The sequence below is a fragment of the Leucoraja erinacea genome, chromosome 15, assembly GCF_028641065.1.
Source record: "Leucoraja erinacea ecotype New England chromosome 15, Leri_hhj_1, whole genome shotgun sequence".
NCBI lineage: Eukaryota > Metazoa > Chordata > Chondrichthyes > Rajiformes > Rajidae > Leucoraja > Leucoraja erinaceus.
In genome coordinates, this window is record NC_073391.1 from 6,646,298 (window position 1) to 6,661,365 (window position 15,068).

The window sequence follows — 15,068 nt, forward strand, 5'->3', positions numbered from 1 at the left end:
ATGGGGATTTAGTTCCCTTTTCTTCGAGGACCAACCGGAGGTTCCGCTGTCACCTCTGCAGGCCGCCCTCGGTGAACGTTTTCAAGGACCTTTCTTCAAGGACTGAAAAAATGTCCGCTATTCAGAGGTTTTCGTTATTTGGATCTTCGGATAAAAGGTTGTGCACCTGTATGTGGATTAGTGTTAATGAAAGTGAAGAATATCACCCTGGAAAACTATTTATACTAAGCTTAAAACCTTTAATATTTTATCTGGAAAAATTCAAAACTGTAAAATAAAGCATAAAAAATGCTTTCAACTAAATTTAAACAATTTCAAAACATAAATGTTCTGAAGGCTATTTTGATGGCAAGTTGTGATAGCTACTCCAGTCCTTGGTACTACTCATCTCATCCAAATTCAACTCTAACTTGGGATTCACCTTTTTCCCCAGGGTTTCACACGTCTTTAATACAGTTTTGTGATAGCTGAATCCTGGGCCTAGAAGATAAGGGAATTAAGGCAAAACCACTTTTAGCTTCAATGTCCTCCAGCATTGTACATAAATATATTTATGAGGATGTTGCCAGGACTAGAGGGCCTGAGCTATAGGGAGAGGTTGAGTAGGCTGGGACTCTATTCCCTGGAGCGCAGGAGGATGATGGGTGATCTTATTGAGCTGTATAAGATCATGAGAAGAATAGATCGGGTAGATGCACAGAGTCTCTTGCCCAGAGTAGGTGAATCGAGGACCAAGGCACATAGGTTTAAGATGAAGGGGGAAAGAATCTGAGGGATAACTTTTTCACACAAAAGGTGGTGAGTGTATGGAACAAGCTGCCAGAGGAGGTAGTGGAGGCAGGGACTATCCCAACATTTAAGAAGCGGTTAGACAGGTACATGGATAGGACAGGCTTGGAGGGATATGGACCAAATGCGGGCAGGTGGGACATGTTGGCCGGTGTGGGTAAGTTGGGCCGAAGGGCCTGTTTCCACACTGTATCACTCTACGACTCTATCTATACCCTCCCTTTGGTGCACTTTTAGTTGAAGTAATCAATATTGTTTGAGCCTCCATCTGCTTTCTACTTTAATTTTTGAGAATGCATCAAGACGAAGATACTTTCACTTAAGTCAAGTGGTTCATCTCTGCTAGAAATCTAAAAAACCTGCAGATGCCAGGAATCTGGCGCAAAAGCCGAAAAAATCTGTAAAACCTCATGTCAGGCAGCATCTGTGGTGAAAGCAAAGAAAGACACAAAAAGCTGGAGTAACTCAGCAGGACAGGCAGCATCTCTGGAGAGAAGGAATGGGTGACGTTTCGGGTCGAGACCCATATTCAGACTGGTTTGGGCTGAGAGAAGGTGTTCCGCAAAACGCTCGCCCAGTCTGTTTGGTCTCGCTGATGTATAAGAGTCCTCACCTTGAACAACGGATACAGTAGATGAGTTTGGAGGAGGTGCAAGTGAACCTTTGCCTAACCTGAAAGGACTGTCGGGGTCCCTGGACAGAGTTGAGGGAGGAGGTATAACGACAGGTGCTGCATCTTCTGCAGTTGCAGGGGAAGGCAACTGGGGAGGGGAAGGTTCGGGTGGGATGGGATGAGTTAACCAGGGAGTTGCGGAGGGAACGGTCTCTGTGGAAGGCGGAAGGGGTGGAGTAAAGGCCCTGTCCCACGGTACGAGTTCATTCCAAGAGCTCTCCCGAGTTTGCCCTGATTCGAACTCAGAGATTTATGGTAATGACCACTCGTCGGTACTCGGGGCTCTCGTGGACATCTTTCATCATGTTGAAAAATCTTCACGAGTCTTCCCGTGCTTACCTGCCGTTAGCGAGTCTTCCCGAGAACCTGCCGTCAGCGCTAAGAGGCGTCCCCGAGCTCCGACATCCCGCTACATTCATTCTCCGTGCTTACCACGAGTTTGATTTTTTTTAAACTCGGGAGAGCTCTTGGAATGAACTCGTACCGTGGGACAGGGCTTTTAGGAAAATGTGGCTAGTGGTGGGATCCCGTTGGAGGTGGTGGAAATTCGGAGGATTATGTGTTGTATTGTGTGGTGAAAGCACGTTTCCACAGATGCTGCCGGACAATCTGAGCTTTAAAAAAATCCATCATTGTACCGGTACCAAAAAATGCCTCCCCAGCCCCTTTTGTGCTTTGCTTTCAGCATCATGTCTGTGACCCCCAATACCCAGGTCCACGGACCAGGTCTTGCACACCGCTCTCTCCCTTGGACAGCCAGAAGGGGGGCTACGTGAGGATGCTGTTCATTTTTCAACACGATAGTCCCCCCAGAGCTACTATTAACTATTGCAACTCAGCTGCATCAGTCGACTTTGACCCTCCCAACACAGTGACTTTCCGTCAGATAGCTGAACCTGACACTTTATTCCAAGCTGCCCTATGGTCTTTCAACAAGTCCTAGTATTAAATACTTTCTCTTCATAGATGACAGGAAACATTTTAAAAAGTTGACATTTTTTTTAAACAACAAAAACATTTGAAATCAAATTTAATTATAAATACTTTCCATCAGAACACACTAATATTAAAAGAGAAATGCATATCTTTTCTATTTGATTTTACTAACCCTATTGAAATAAATGGCTAAAAGGCCAGGTACAAACTTGTCCGGCCTCTCAGCTCAGGATGATCCTGAACCAACACTCCTCCCTGCAGCGAGTCAAGAGCAAGGTGTTCTCTTTCATATGAGCAAGCCGTCAGGTTTTGGCCATTTAAAAGATGATGATGATGATGATGGCAATAATGACATCAAATATATCAACGCGACGTAAGTTCGTTCAAGATGCAGAAATCTGCAGGAAGTGGCTTATATGATGCCGACTTTATGCTGACTCCAGGTGTCGGCACAAAAGCACTCCCTGTGTACAGAGAGAGGTGAATTAGTAGGCAAGTCTCGGTTGGTCCCGCATAACACACAATGGGCACAGAGCAAGAAGAACAGAAGCTGCTGGAAGATCAATGAGGAGGTGTGAATGAAAGGCTCTCACTAGGTCAGCACACCTGCAAGGGTGTTGTGGGAATAACACGATACGATACAATAGAACTTTATTTATTCCAGGATATTATTGATCTGCCAACAGTCACAAAAAAACAAGATACACAAAACATCAAATTAAAGTGACAAGTGGAAAGGATTGGGGTGCAAAGATTGGGGGGGGGGGGGGGGGGAGGGGGGGGGCGAGGGGAGTCAGTCTATCCCACGACAGAAGGCAGAGCAGTTGTACAGTTTGATAGCCACAAGGAAGAAGGATCTCCTGTGGCGTTCCGTGCTGCATCTTGGTGGAACCAGTCTGTTGCTGAAGGTACTCCTCAGGTTGACCAGTGTATCATGGAGGGGGTGAGCTGTATTGTCCAAGATGCTCTGCAGTTTGAGGCGTATCCTCCCCTCCAAGGCCATAGACTATATCCCATGAATCCAACTCTGCCCCCAGGATGGAGCCAGCCTTCCTGATGAAGCTTCTATTTGAATCTTGCAGAAGCAAGGCATGTGCTATGTTAGTTCATTATCATCGAGCATCCAAATAAATCTGGCATGCACTGCGATTACACCTGTAAAGTTGGAATTAGTCAAGGCCCACCTTGCCAATGCCCATCAAGGGGATTGTGAAAATTGCCTTTAAAATGTCCTGGTTACAGGGTGAATTAAAATGACATGAACATAAGTTAGGAATTACTACTCTTGATCATTTACTAGAACATACATACAACAGCACAACACAAGAACAGGCCCTTCGGCTAATAAAGTCTATGCCGAACATGCTGCCAAGACCAACTCTTATCTGCCTGCACTTAATCCATATCCCTCCATTCCTTGCATATCCACGTGCCAAACGGAATATCTCTTAAATGCCACTAGGGCAGCACGGTGGCACAGTGGTAGAGTTGCTGCCTCACAGCGAATGCAGCGCCGGAGACCAGGGTTCAATCCCGACTACGGGTGCTGTCTGTACGAAGTTTGTACGTTCCCCCCGTGACCTGCGCGGGTTTTCCCCGAGCTCTTTGGTTTCCTCTCACACTCCAAAGACGTTCAGGTTTGTTGGTTAATTGTCTGGGTAAATGTAAAAATTGTCCCTGGTGGGTGTAGTATAGTGTTAATATGCGGGAATCGCTGGTCGGCGCAGACCCGGTGGGCCGAACACTTGTTTCCGTGCTGTATCTCTAAAACTAAAAGACGTTTGTATCTGCTCCCACTCCTGGCACCCACCAATCTCCATGTAAAAACATTTTGCCATCTGTGTAAACAGTCTCTAAACCAATGAGGCCAGAGGAGCACCTTAAACGCACCAAGGCCGATATTGTGGAAATGGATGGAGTTAGTTTCTCACGGCCCCACCCCCACAACACTTCAGTGACCCATCATTCACAACCCAACAGTGAACACCATCAGCCACCCATTCATAACCCGGGGACATTTACCAATTTCCCATTATATCATATCTCAGGAGACCACAGATTGGCGCTGAACATTTTCACAAGCAAAATCATTCTACCAAATCCTCCTCTCGCAAGACCAGCTTTGGTGAGACGGGTGGACTTGGTTCACAACTTAGGAATACTGGGTGATCGATTTTGTTTTTTAGTTTAAGAGATACAGCGCGGAAACAGGCCCTTTGGCCCACAGAGTCGGCACCGACGAGCGATCCTCGCACATTAACACTATCCCACACACTAGGGACAATTTTACATTTACACCAACCCACTTAACCTACAAACCTTTACCTCTTTGGAGTGTGGGAGGAAACCAAACTTCTCAGACAGATCATGGGGGGGAACGTACAAACTCTGTATGGACAGCACCCGAAGTCAGGATCGAACCTGGGTCTCTGGCGTTGTAAGGTAGTAGCTCTATCGCTACACCACCGTTCAGCACATCAATGATGGTGCTATCCTACCTGTTCCCGGTGCTGGAAATCAGACCAAAGTCACAAGGGTGAGGCAGGATGTATTTTTATTTCCATTTTTAGGATGCGGTAGTCACCGGTACGGCCAGTATTTATTGCCCTTCCCCAACTACTCATAAACTGGTGATAGCAGCCTCCTTATTGAAATACTGCAGCTTTTCTTTGTGAAATTACACCTCTGTTGTACTGTTTTACAGAAGTTTGGCTCACCCTGCCTCACCTGACTGAGCCATTCAACCTGGGGGCTTTGGTTACACTGCACAGACCAAACAGCATCCTCAGGCAAGATAAAGGGCGGAACAAACTTCTTCCTCACTTTACACCGCATGGTGTTCGGACTGGAATATCTTAGGGTGAAGTGCGTCCCTACTACCTGCCATGGGAATTAACTTCAGCTATCCCGACAACAGTCTACAGCCCACCCCTTGCTGATGCAAAGCTGCACACCATCTCCAACAGCCTTGAAATAAAGTACTCCAAGGCCTTGCTCATAATAGTTGGAGATTTCAATCAGGCCAACCTCAGGAGAATGCTACCAAAATACTATCAGCACGTCTCCTGCCCAACCAGAGGCCCCAATATCCTCTACCACAGCTACACATTTTTCTCTGACATTTCTCTCTGCCACCTTTCTGCAAAGGCATTCATTTGTAAACCCACTTTGTACTTTTTCATCCGAATTTCCAAATTCCACTGTTCCTCCTAATGCAGTATTACAGGCCCTCATCGAGTTATGGCGGTGTTCTGTTCCCGAGTACTGTTTGTAACCTGAACAGTTTGCAAGCAGTGTAGGAATGTGTCAGTGAGCAGAGTTCTCACACAACAGATGATGCTTGCAGCCCCACAGCTGCCATCAAATCTATACTGTGGTCTCCCAAATGGTCAGTTGTATGTGCGGATTGCACCCAAGTCAGACATGCGTAAGCTGGGGAGCACCTCTCGACATTTGTAACCCAAATCTATTTCTGCTGAAAATGAATAGCCATATTTATCCTAAACCGACAGACATGCTGGGAAACATTAAAATCTAAACATTGAGCAAACCACGTCTAGCCCACAAGTTGAAAACACAGTTTTTGTACATTTCTTGTACACGCATTAGATCTAAAGAAGGGTCTTGACCCGAAACATCACCCGTTTCTTCCCTCCAAGAGATGCTGCTTGGCCCGCTGAGTTACTGCAGCATTTTGTCCCTTTCTTTAGATCTCAGCATGGCTCAATGAATAACAAGAAAGCTTCAAATCTTTTGTGTCAAAAGATCATTGCAGTATGCAACTTTATGGACAAAATTATTAGCAAACAGTAACTAAAGTAGAAAAATGCGCACAGTTTCTGATACTTCTACTGTGCCAGACACCCAGAATAAATATTCCATCCCTGGACATCCACATCAGAGCACTTCTAATATTTTTATCTTCTGTTATTCTTGGGACATCACAAGTTTACAAATGCCAAAATGTTGTGAATGAAAATAAAGCGTTAACAAATCTAAACTAAAATGTAATGTATATGTTTCCCGAGCAGTGTGGGCTGGACTCCAGTCTACTCGACTTCCTGGGGTACAGCTGCACTAATCCAAGTTCAAATTTCTACTGAAATATTTTTCCATTAAGACTTCAACTTGTACCTACAAAGTAATTCATAGGAACCTAAACTATATATCATACGAACTGGATCCATCAAATATACCTTCAAATTCCCAAACTCCTAATTTTCACATGAAATTACTTTTTATTTGTGTTTTCAGTCAGTGCTTCAGTTATTTTTTTCTTAAACCAGTAGCATCCACACATTATCTCTGTCCCTCCCCCACCCTAGTTCTCCAACTGGTTTCACTGCCTCCTGATTAGTTTTACTGATTGTGTGTGTCATTGTCGCCTTCCCCTCAGCTGGCAATGGACCATATTGCATATCCTTCAACCTCATCTGCTTTGATCTGTCATTTTCACACATTGCCCTTCCATGTCTCTTTCTCCTCTGACTATCGGTCTGGGGAAGGGTTTCGGCCTGAGACGTCACTCATTCCTTCTATCCAAAGGTGCTGCCTGTCCCCATGAGTCCCCGTTAGTTACTGCAGAATTTTGTGTGTATCTTCAGTGTAAACCAGCATCTGTAGTTCCTTCCTCCACACACATACATGCAGAAATATATATATATATATTCATACATATGCACACAAACAAAAAATATATAGACCCACATATATACACACAAGAACGGTTTCGGCCCAAAACGTTGCCAATTTCCTTCGCTCCATAGATGATGCTGCACGCGCTGAGTTTCTCCAGCACTTTTGTGTACCCCACACTATATATGTGTGTGTGTGTGTGTGTGTGTGTGTGTGTGTGTGTGTGTGTGTGTGTGTGTGTGTGTGTGTGTGTGTGTGTGTGTGTGTGTGTGTGTGTGTGTGTGTGAGAAACACAAAAGTGCTGGCAGCACACAGCGGGTGCAACATCCGATGGAGCAAAGGAAATAGGCAAACATATATATATGTTTATATTGAAAGTTTTTCTCATTTATTATATTGTTCACCGTGTACTATGTTTACATATTCTGTTGCGCTTCTATCTTGGACATGTAACAATAAAACACTCTTGACTTTTGAATATCTTGAGACGTTCAAAATGGTGGTGAGGTGCAGAAGCTTCTATATGGGACAGTATATAAATAAAAGGGATGAACTACAGCGTAGCAAAGTTGAGCGGGAGGATTGGGTAATGTTTAAAGAGCAACAGAAGATAACTATAAAGGCAATACGAGGAGAAAAGATGAGGTACAAAGGTAAGCTAGACAAGAATATAAAGCAGGATAATAAAAGCTTCTTTAGGTACGTGACGAGGAAAAAATTAGTTAAGATCAAAGTTGGACCCTTGAAGACTGAAAATTGTGAATTTATTATGGGGAACAAGGAAATGGCAGATGAGTTGAACAGGTACTTTGGATCCGTCTTCACTAAGGAGGACACAAACAATCTTCCTGATGTACTAGTGGTAGCCAGAGGATCTGGGATGATGGAGGAACTGAAGGAAATCCACATTAGTCAGGAAATGGTGTTGGGTGGACAGAAGGCTGATAAATCCCCAGGGTTTGATGGTCTGCATCCCAGGGTACTTAAGGAAGTAGCTCTAGAAATTGTGGACGCAATGGTGATCATTTTCCACTGTTCCATAGATTCAGGATCAGTTCCTGTGGATTGGAGGGTAGCTAATGTAATCCCACTTTTTAAGAAAGGCGGGAGAGAGGAAACAGGGAATTATAGACCAGTTAGCCTGACATCGGTGGTAGAGAAGATGCTGGAGTCAATTATAAAAGATGAAATTGCGGCACATTTGGATAGCAGTAACAGGATCGGTCCGAGTCGGCATGGATTTACTTTACATGGAAATCATGCTTGACTAATCTTCTGGATTTTTTTGAGGATGTAACTAGGAAAATGGACAAGGGAGAGCCAGTGGATGTAGTGTACCTGGACTTTCAGGAAGCATTTGATAAAGTCCCACATTGGAGATTAGTGGGCAAAATTAGGGTACATGGTATTGGAGGTAGAGTGCTGACATGGATAGAAAATTGGTTTGCAGACAGGAAACAAAGAGTAGGGAGGACTCTCTCTAACTTCTACAGGTGCACAGTGGAGAGCATGCTGACTGGTTGCATTGTGGCTTGGTTCGGCAACTTGAGCGCCGTGGAGCGGAAAAGACTACAAAAAAAGTGGCAAACACTGCCCAGTCCATCATCGGCTCTGACCTCCCGTCTATTGAGGGGATCTATCACAGTCGCTGCCTCAAAAAGGCTGGCAGCATCATCAAGGACCTACACCATCCTGGCCACACACTCATCTCCCCACTACCTTCAGATAGAAGGTACAGGAGCCTGAAGACTGCAACAATCAGGTTCAGGAACAGCTACTTCCCCACAGCCATCAGGCTATTAAACACGGCTCGGACAAAACTCTGAACATTAATAGCCAATAATCTGTTTATTTGCACTTTATCAGTTTAATTATTCATGTGTGTATATATTTATGCAATGGTTTATGGACACACTGATCTGTTCAGTATTCGTGCCTGCTATGTTCTGGTGTGCTAAAGCAAAGCAAGAATTTCATTATCCTATCAGGGACACATGACAATAAAACTCTGTTGCACTCTTGATCTCTTGAGTAGGGATTGACCGGTCCCTTTCAGAATGGCAGGCAGTGACTAGTGGTGTACCGCAAGGCTCGGTGCTGGGACCGCAGCAATTTACAATATATATTAATGATTTAGATGAAGGTATTCCAAGTAATATGAGCAAATTTACAGATGACAACACAAAGCTGGGTGGCAGTGTGAACTGTGAGGAAGATGCTACGAGAATGCAAGGTGACCTATACAGGTTGGGTGAGTGGGCACATGCATGGCAGATGCAGTTTAATGTGGATAAATATGAGGTTATCCACTTTGGTAGCAAAAACAGGAAGGTAGATTATTATCTAAAAAGTGTTAAGTTGTGAAAAGGGGAAGTACAATGGGATCTGGAGGTCCTTATTCATCAGTCACTGAAAGTAAGCATGCAGGTACACCAGGCAGTGAAGAAAGCGAATGGCATGTTATCCTTTACAACAAGAGGAATTGAGTATAGGAGCAAAGAGGTCCTTCTGCAGTTGTACAGGGCCCTAGTGAGACCACACCTGGAGTATTGTGTGCAGTTTTGGCTTCCAAATTTGAGGAAGGACATTTGTGGTGTTGAGGGAGTGCAGCGTAGGTTCACAAGATTAATTCTCAGGATGGCGGGACTGTCATGTGCTGAGAAAAAGGAGCGGCTGGGCTTGTATACTCTGGAATTTAAAAGGATGAGAGTGGATCTTATTGAAACATATAAAATTATTGAGGGTTTGAACATGCTAGAGGCAGGAAACATGTTCCCGATGTTGGGTGAGTCCAGAACCAGGGGCCACAGTTTAAGAATAAGGGGCAAGCCATTTAGAACGGAGACGAGGAAACACTTTTTCTCACAGAGAGTTGTGAGGCTGTGGAATTCTCTGCCTCAGAGGGCGGTGGAGGCCGCTTCTCTGGATACTTTCAAGAGAGAGCTAGATAGGGCACTTAAAGATAGCGGAGTCGTGGGATATGGGGAGAAGGCAGGAACGGGGTACTGATTTGGGATGATCAGCCATGATCAAGTCAAGACAAGTCAACTCAAGAGAGTTTATTGTCATGTGTCCCAGATAGGACAATGGAATTCTTGCTTGCTGCAGCACAGTATATATATATATATATATATATATATATATATATATATATATATATATATATATATATATATATATATATATATATATATATATATACTGTGCTGCAGCAAGCAAGAATTCCATTGTCCTATCTGGGATATATATATATATATATATATATATACACACACATAAATAAACAGATGAAGTGCAATAGGTTGTTATAATTCAGAGTTTGTTTGAAGTTGTGTTTAATAGTCTGATGGCTGTGGGGAAGCTGTTCCTGAACCTGGATGTTGCAGATTTCAGGCTCCTGTGCCTTCTACCTGATGGCAGCGGAGAGATGAGTGTGTGGCCAGGATGGTGTGGGTCCCTGATGATGTTGGCAGCCTTTTTGAGGCAGCGACAGCGATAGATCCCCTCGATGGTAGGGAGGCCAGAGCCGATGATGGACTGGGCAGTATTTACAAATTTTTGGAGACTTTTCCGCTCCTGGACGCTCAAGTTGCCGAACCAAGCCACGATGCAACATTGAACGGCCTACTCCTGCACTTATTGTCTAGTGTATGGTCAGTGAGGGAATTCTTAAAAGGATGCTTCCACCCACCCTGCCCTTACACCTTCCCTAAAGGCCTGACCATAATAGCTTCTATCCTGGCCATTGGGAGACAAGAATACAAAAAGCTGGAAAGCACGACCCTGTCCTCATGAATATAGTTGCTGGAGAGATGTTCGAATGCTTGAGGCTCCTGGGCATATAAATCACCAACAATCTAGCCTGCTCCGCTTGCATTATGCAGCGATCAAGAAAGTGCATCAGGGTACTTATTTTCACCAGCATCGAAATAGATTTGGCAAATTCAAGGGGATTTGCCTCAATCTTCTAGAGATGCTTTATAAGGAGTATTCTGATGGGAAGCCTATAATGCAAACTGCTTGGCTGTTGATTGCCTGAACCTATAGAGTGTGATAAACACAGCCCAAACCATCAATTCCTTCCAACCCATCCACCTTAATGTGCATTGCAACAGGAAGGTTGGAAATATCATCAAGGATGCTGCAATTTTTGCACCATTATGCTGTTTTGCATTTGTCATTTTATGTATTGTTATATCTATCATTGCCATGTGTACAATTTTCTCCATGGGCTTCATGCAAACAAGGATTTTCATTGCACTGTGGTATATCTTACAATAAGCTGAATCTGAATAAAAGTAGGCGACCAGACCCCTTCAGCCTACTGAACTATTCAACACGATCATGCCTGATCTATGCTGGCCTAATTCCTCTTCTATGCTAGTTTCTTCAAAGCTCAATTCTTTCAAATATTGATCTGTCTCTACCCTCAATATATCAAATGCTTTGGTCACCAACACCCTTAGGAGCAGAGAATTCTAGAGGTACATTATTCGCAGAGACAAATACCTATGCACATCAGTTTTAATTTTGCAGCCTCTTACTATGTCTCTCTATCCCCGTGTTCGCTACTCTCTCGTCAGTGGGAACATTTCATCATCTACCTTGTCAGCCCCCCCTTAGGTTCTTATACATTTGGATAAAATCACGCCTCATTAGAGTCATAGGATGATGCAGCATGGAAACAGGCCTTTCGGCCCAACTTGCCCAAACCGGCCATATGTCCCAGCTACACTACCTGCCCGCTTTTCCAATCCTGCAAACCTGCCCTATCCATGTACCCGTCTAACTGTTTCTTAAATGTTGGCATAGTCCCAGCCTCAACTACCTTACCTGGCAGCTTGTTCCATACCCCCACCAACCTTTATGTGAAAAAGTTACCCCTCAGATTCCTATTAAATCTTTCGACCTTCACCTTAAACCTATGTCCATGTCCTCGATTCACTTATTCTGGGCAAGAGACTCTGTACATTTAACAAGAGACTATGTGCATTCTTCCTAAACTCCAAAAAAATACCACACAATCTGTTGAGCCTGTACAAACCTTTGGCAACACAAGACTCTCATCTCGGGAATAGCCAGGTAAATCTATTTTGCCTTGTCGCCAATGCTCTGCTTCCCATTTGTTTAAGATAAACGGACCAAAACTGTGTACAGAATGAAGAGTGGCCTCACCAAAGCCCTGTACAAAAAAAAACTACCAAAACTCAATTATTCTTACACACCAAACCTTGCAAAATAAAGGCCAAATGCCATTTGCCTTCATTACCTGTTGGACATGCCTGCTAACTTTTTGTGATTAGTGTGACTAACTCGATCCCTCTGAACTGCACTCATTTGTAGTCTCTCCATGTTGAAATATTAATTCACCTTTTGATTTCTCTTAGCAAAGTGCACAATTACTAACCAATGCCAAAATGGTTAATTTTCCACTCAGTTTTAATAACCAGGAATAATAACTGACGCAATCAAATTTCTAAGTCTAAGTATCCAACATGGAAGATAATGAAAAATGCAATGCGGACATTAATCATTCATTCATATGGTAACGTTATAAGGTCATAAATGATGGGACTGGAATTAGGCCATTCAGCCCATCAAGTCAACTCCGCCATTCAATCATGGCCGATCTATCTCTCCCTCCTAACTCCATTCTATCGGTTTCATGTCACAAATTGGGGTGGGAGATTGCAACCTTCACTTGGTCCGCCCTGTTTCGACGAATGCAATTAACCCGGCGTGCACAATCAAATAAGGTCTAATACAACAAGTTGTCCTACAACTTTAGGCTGTGCACGCCATACGCAAGAAGAAGAAGATGTCACAAATTCAAGTGGGTTTTATGTCACAAATCATGACATCCAACTTAGAGCAGAGCTGTACTGGAGAAAAATAATACAATTATTGGTGAGAAAATGTATTCATATTTTTGGGCAATGGAAAGCTTTTTAAGTTGTTACAGTGCCAATAATTGACATCAATCAGCAATTTATAAGCAACACAATTAATATATTCAGTTTTGATTAAAACTTTCCAAAATGTGCTTTTGATTTTTTGATTGAATTTTCAAAACATTGTGTGAGAAAAGCACTATAAAAGGAAAAACAAAGTAATTTTTTTCATTTTCACTGTTCACAAAATTGCACAGAATACAAATAAACTTATACTCTGCCCACTTTCACCTCTGGATAAATACCATCTTATATAGATGTCCTCTGATTAGCTCCTCCCAGAATTGGAAGACTCCCCCCCCCCCCCCCCCCCCCCCCCCCCCCTCCCCTCCACAATTCACATAACCCCCCTAATCCCACCGCTCTCCCTTTCCAAGAGGAGACCTGGGCTTTCATCATGAGTATTTTGACCCACCTCAAAAGTGTTGCCAGTTACGTCGAATTCAGGAGGAACAAATGCACCTTCTGGGTCATCTGTAAATAAGCAATGAGGAAAATCAATCACAAATTTAGAAGGTGCGGCAATATGGTTTGAATGTTATTAACCGTTTAAGACGTGTGCTTTGAAAAGCTTCAAATGTCTTAGTTTTCTTACTTTTCCTTCTTCTGAGACTACTTCCCCTCCAAAATACACAAAGGCCAGAGGTAATCTACATGGAAAGCAAGCCAGCAAGATGCTTAATCCCACAACCCGTTTGTGGGTGATGTGACTTTAAATGAGTCACATGGAGATTGGAACTGTAGATGTTAAAGATTTTAATATTCAGCAGAAGTAGAGAATTAAATGGAGACCTGGCAGAAGATTTTCCTTTCAATTAATATCTAAAAACCCTGACATAATTCAAAATGCCCTGAGGTTTTATATTCATTAAGCACAAACATGCAACTGATTAATGTAATTTCAACTTCAACATTCTGGGTGTGAACAAATGGCTCTGTAAAATTACATTATTTTCAATTGGAGCACATTTCAACTTGCAAGAACACCTCAGCATATTTGAATGGAACCCAAAAGACTGCACATGGTGGAATCTCGAACAAAAGAACAGCGTTGGTGGAACTCATAGCGGGTCAGGCAGCAATTGTGCAATGAACGCACTGATAACATTTTGGGTCAGAACCCTTCTTCAGGCTGATTGGAGATGGGGGTGGGGGGGGGGGGGGGGGGGGGGTAAGCGGGGAAGCTGGAAAAAAGAGGGGGGGCAGGGCAAGGTTAAAGGGCCTGTCCCACTTTCACGACCTCTGCCGAGTTTGCCCTTGACTCATACTCGCAGCATGGTCGTCATGAGGTCGTAGGAGATTGTAGGTAGGTCCTAGCAGGTTGTGACGCTAGTCATAGGTATTCATGGCATCAAGTAGGTCACGGCATTTTTCTAGCCTGATGAAAAATGTCCACGAGTAAAAATCGTTGTGAATTATTTCGTGAAAGTGGGACAGGCCCTTAAGGGGAAAAGATTTTCAACGTGAAGTGGAAAAGATATAATAGGAATCTGAGAGGTAACTTTATCACACAGGGTGGGTGTAAGGAACAAGCTGCCAGTGGAGGTAGTTGAGGCTGGGACTATCACATTGTTTAAGAAATAGTTGGATAGGTACATGGATAGGACAGGTTTGGAGGGTTATGGACCAATCCCAGGCAAGTGGGACTAGGGTAGCTGGGACATTGTTGGCCAGTGTGGGAGAGTTGTGTCGAAGGGCCTGTTTCCACACTGTATCACTCTATGACCCCATCTATCTTAAGGGCCTGTCCCACTTGGGCGACCAAATCCGCGAGTTCTGGCAAGTTTGTCCTCGACTCAATACTCGCAGCATGGTCGACACGAGGTTGCAGATGGTCTTCATAACTCTTCTTCATGCTCGAGAGTGGTCTCCGCATACTCGAGGCCTCAGCTAGGTTGCGGCGTTTTTTTCAATATGTTAAAAAATGCCCGCGAGTCATAAAAAAGATCGCCATGGAAGAAATCTATATTTTTTTTACTAGTAGGTTTAGTCGTAGTAGGTCGGCATGTTAGTCGTAGGTTCGGGGGTATCGAGGGTAGTCGTAGATGGTCTTCATCATAGACGAAGGGAGGTCTAAGGAAGGT

The 15,068-nt window shown here is 43.8% G+C and overlaps 1 protein-coding gene across 1 annotated transcript in view; it reads right to left on the reverse strand.

Annotated features, from left to right (window-relative positions):
* Positions 1-15,068, reverse strand: part of LOC129703922 (kinase non-catalytic C-lobe domain-containing protein 1) — a 191,076-nt gene that overhangs the window by 141,923 nt on the left and 34,085 nt on the right. Inside the window, 1 exon segment of the mRNA XM_055646635.1 lies at positions 13,400-13,458. Coding sequence (XP_055502610.1) covers positions 13,400-13,458 — 59 coding nt within the window.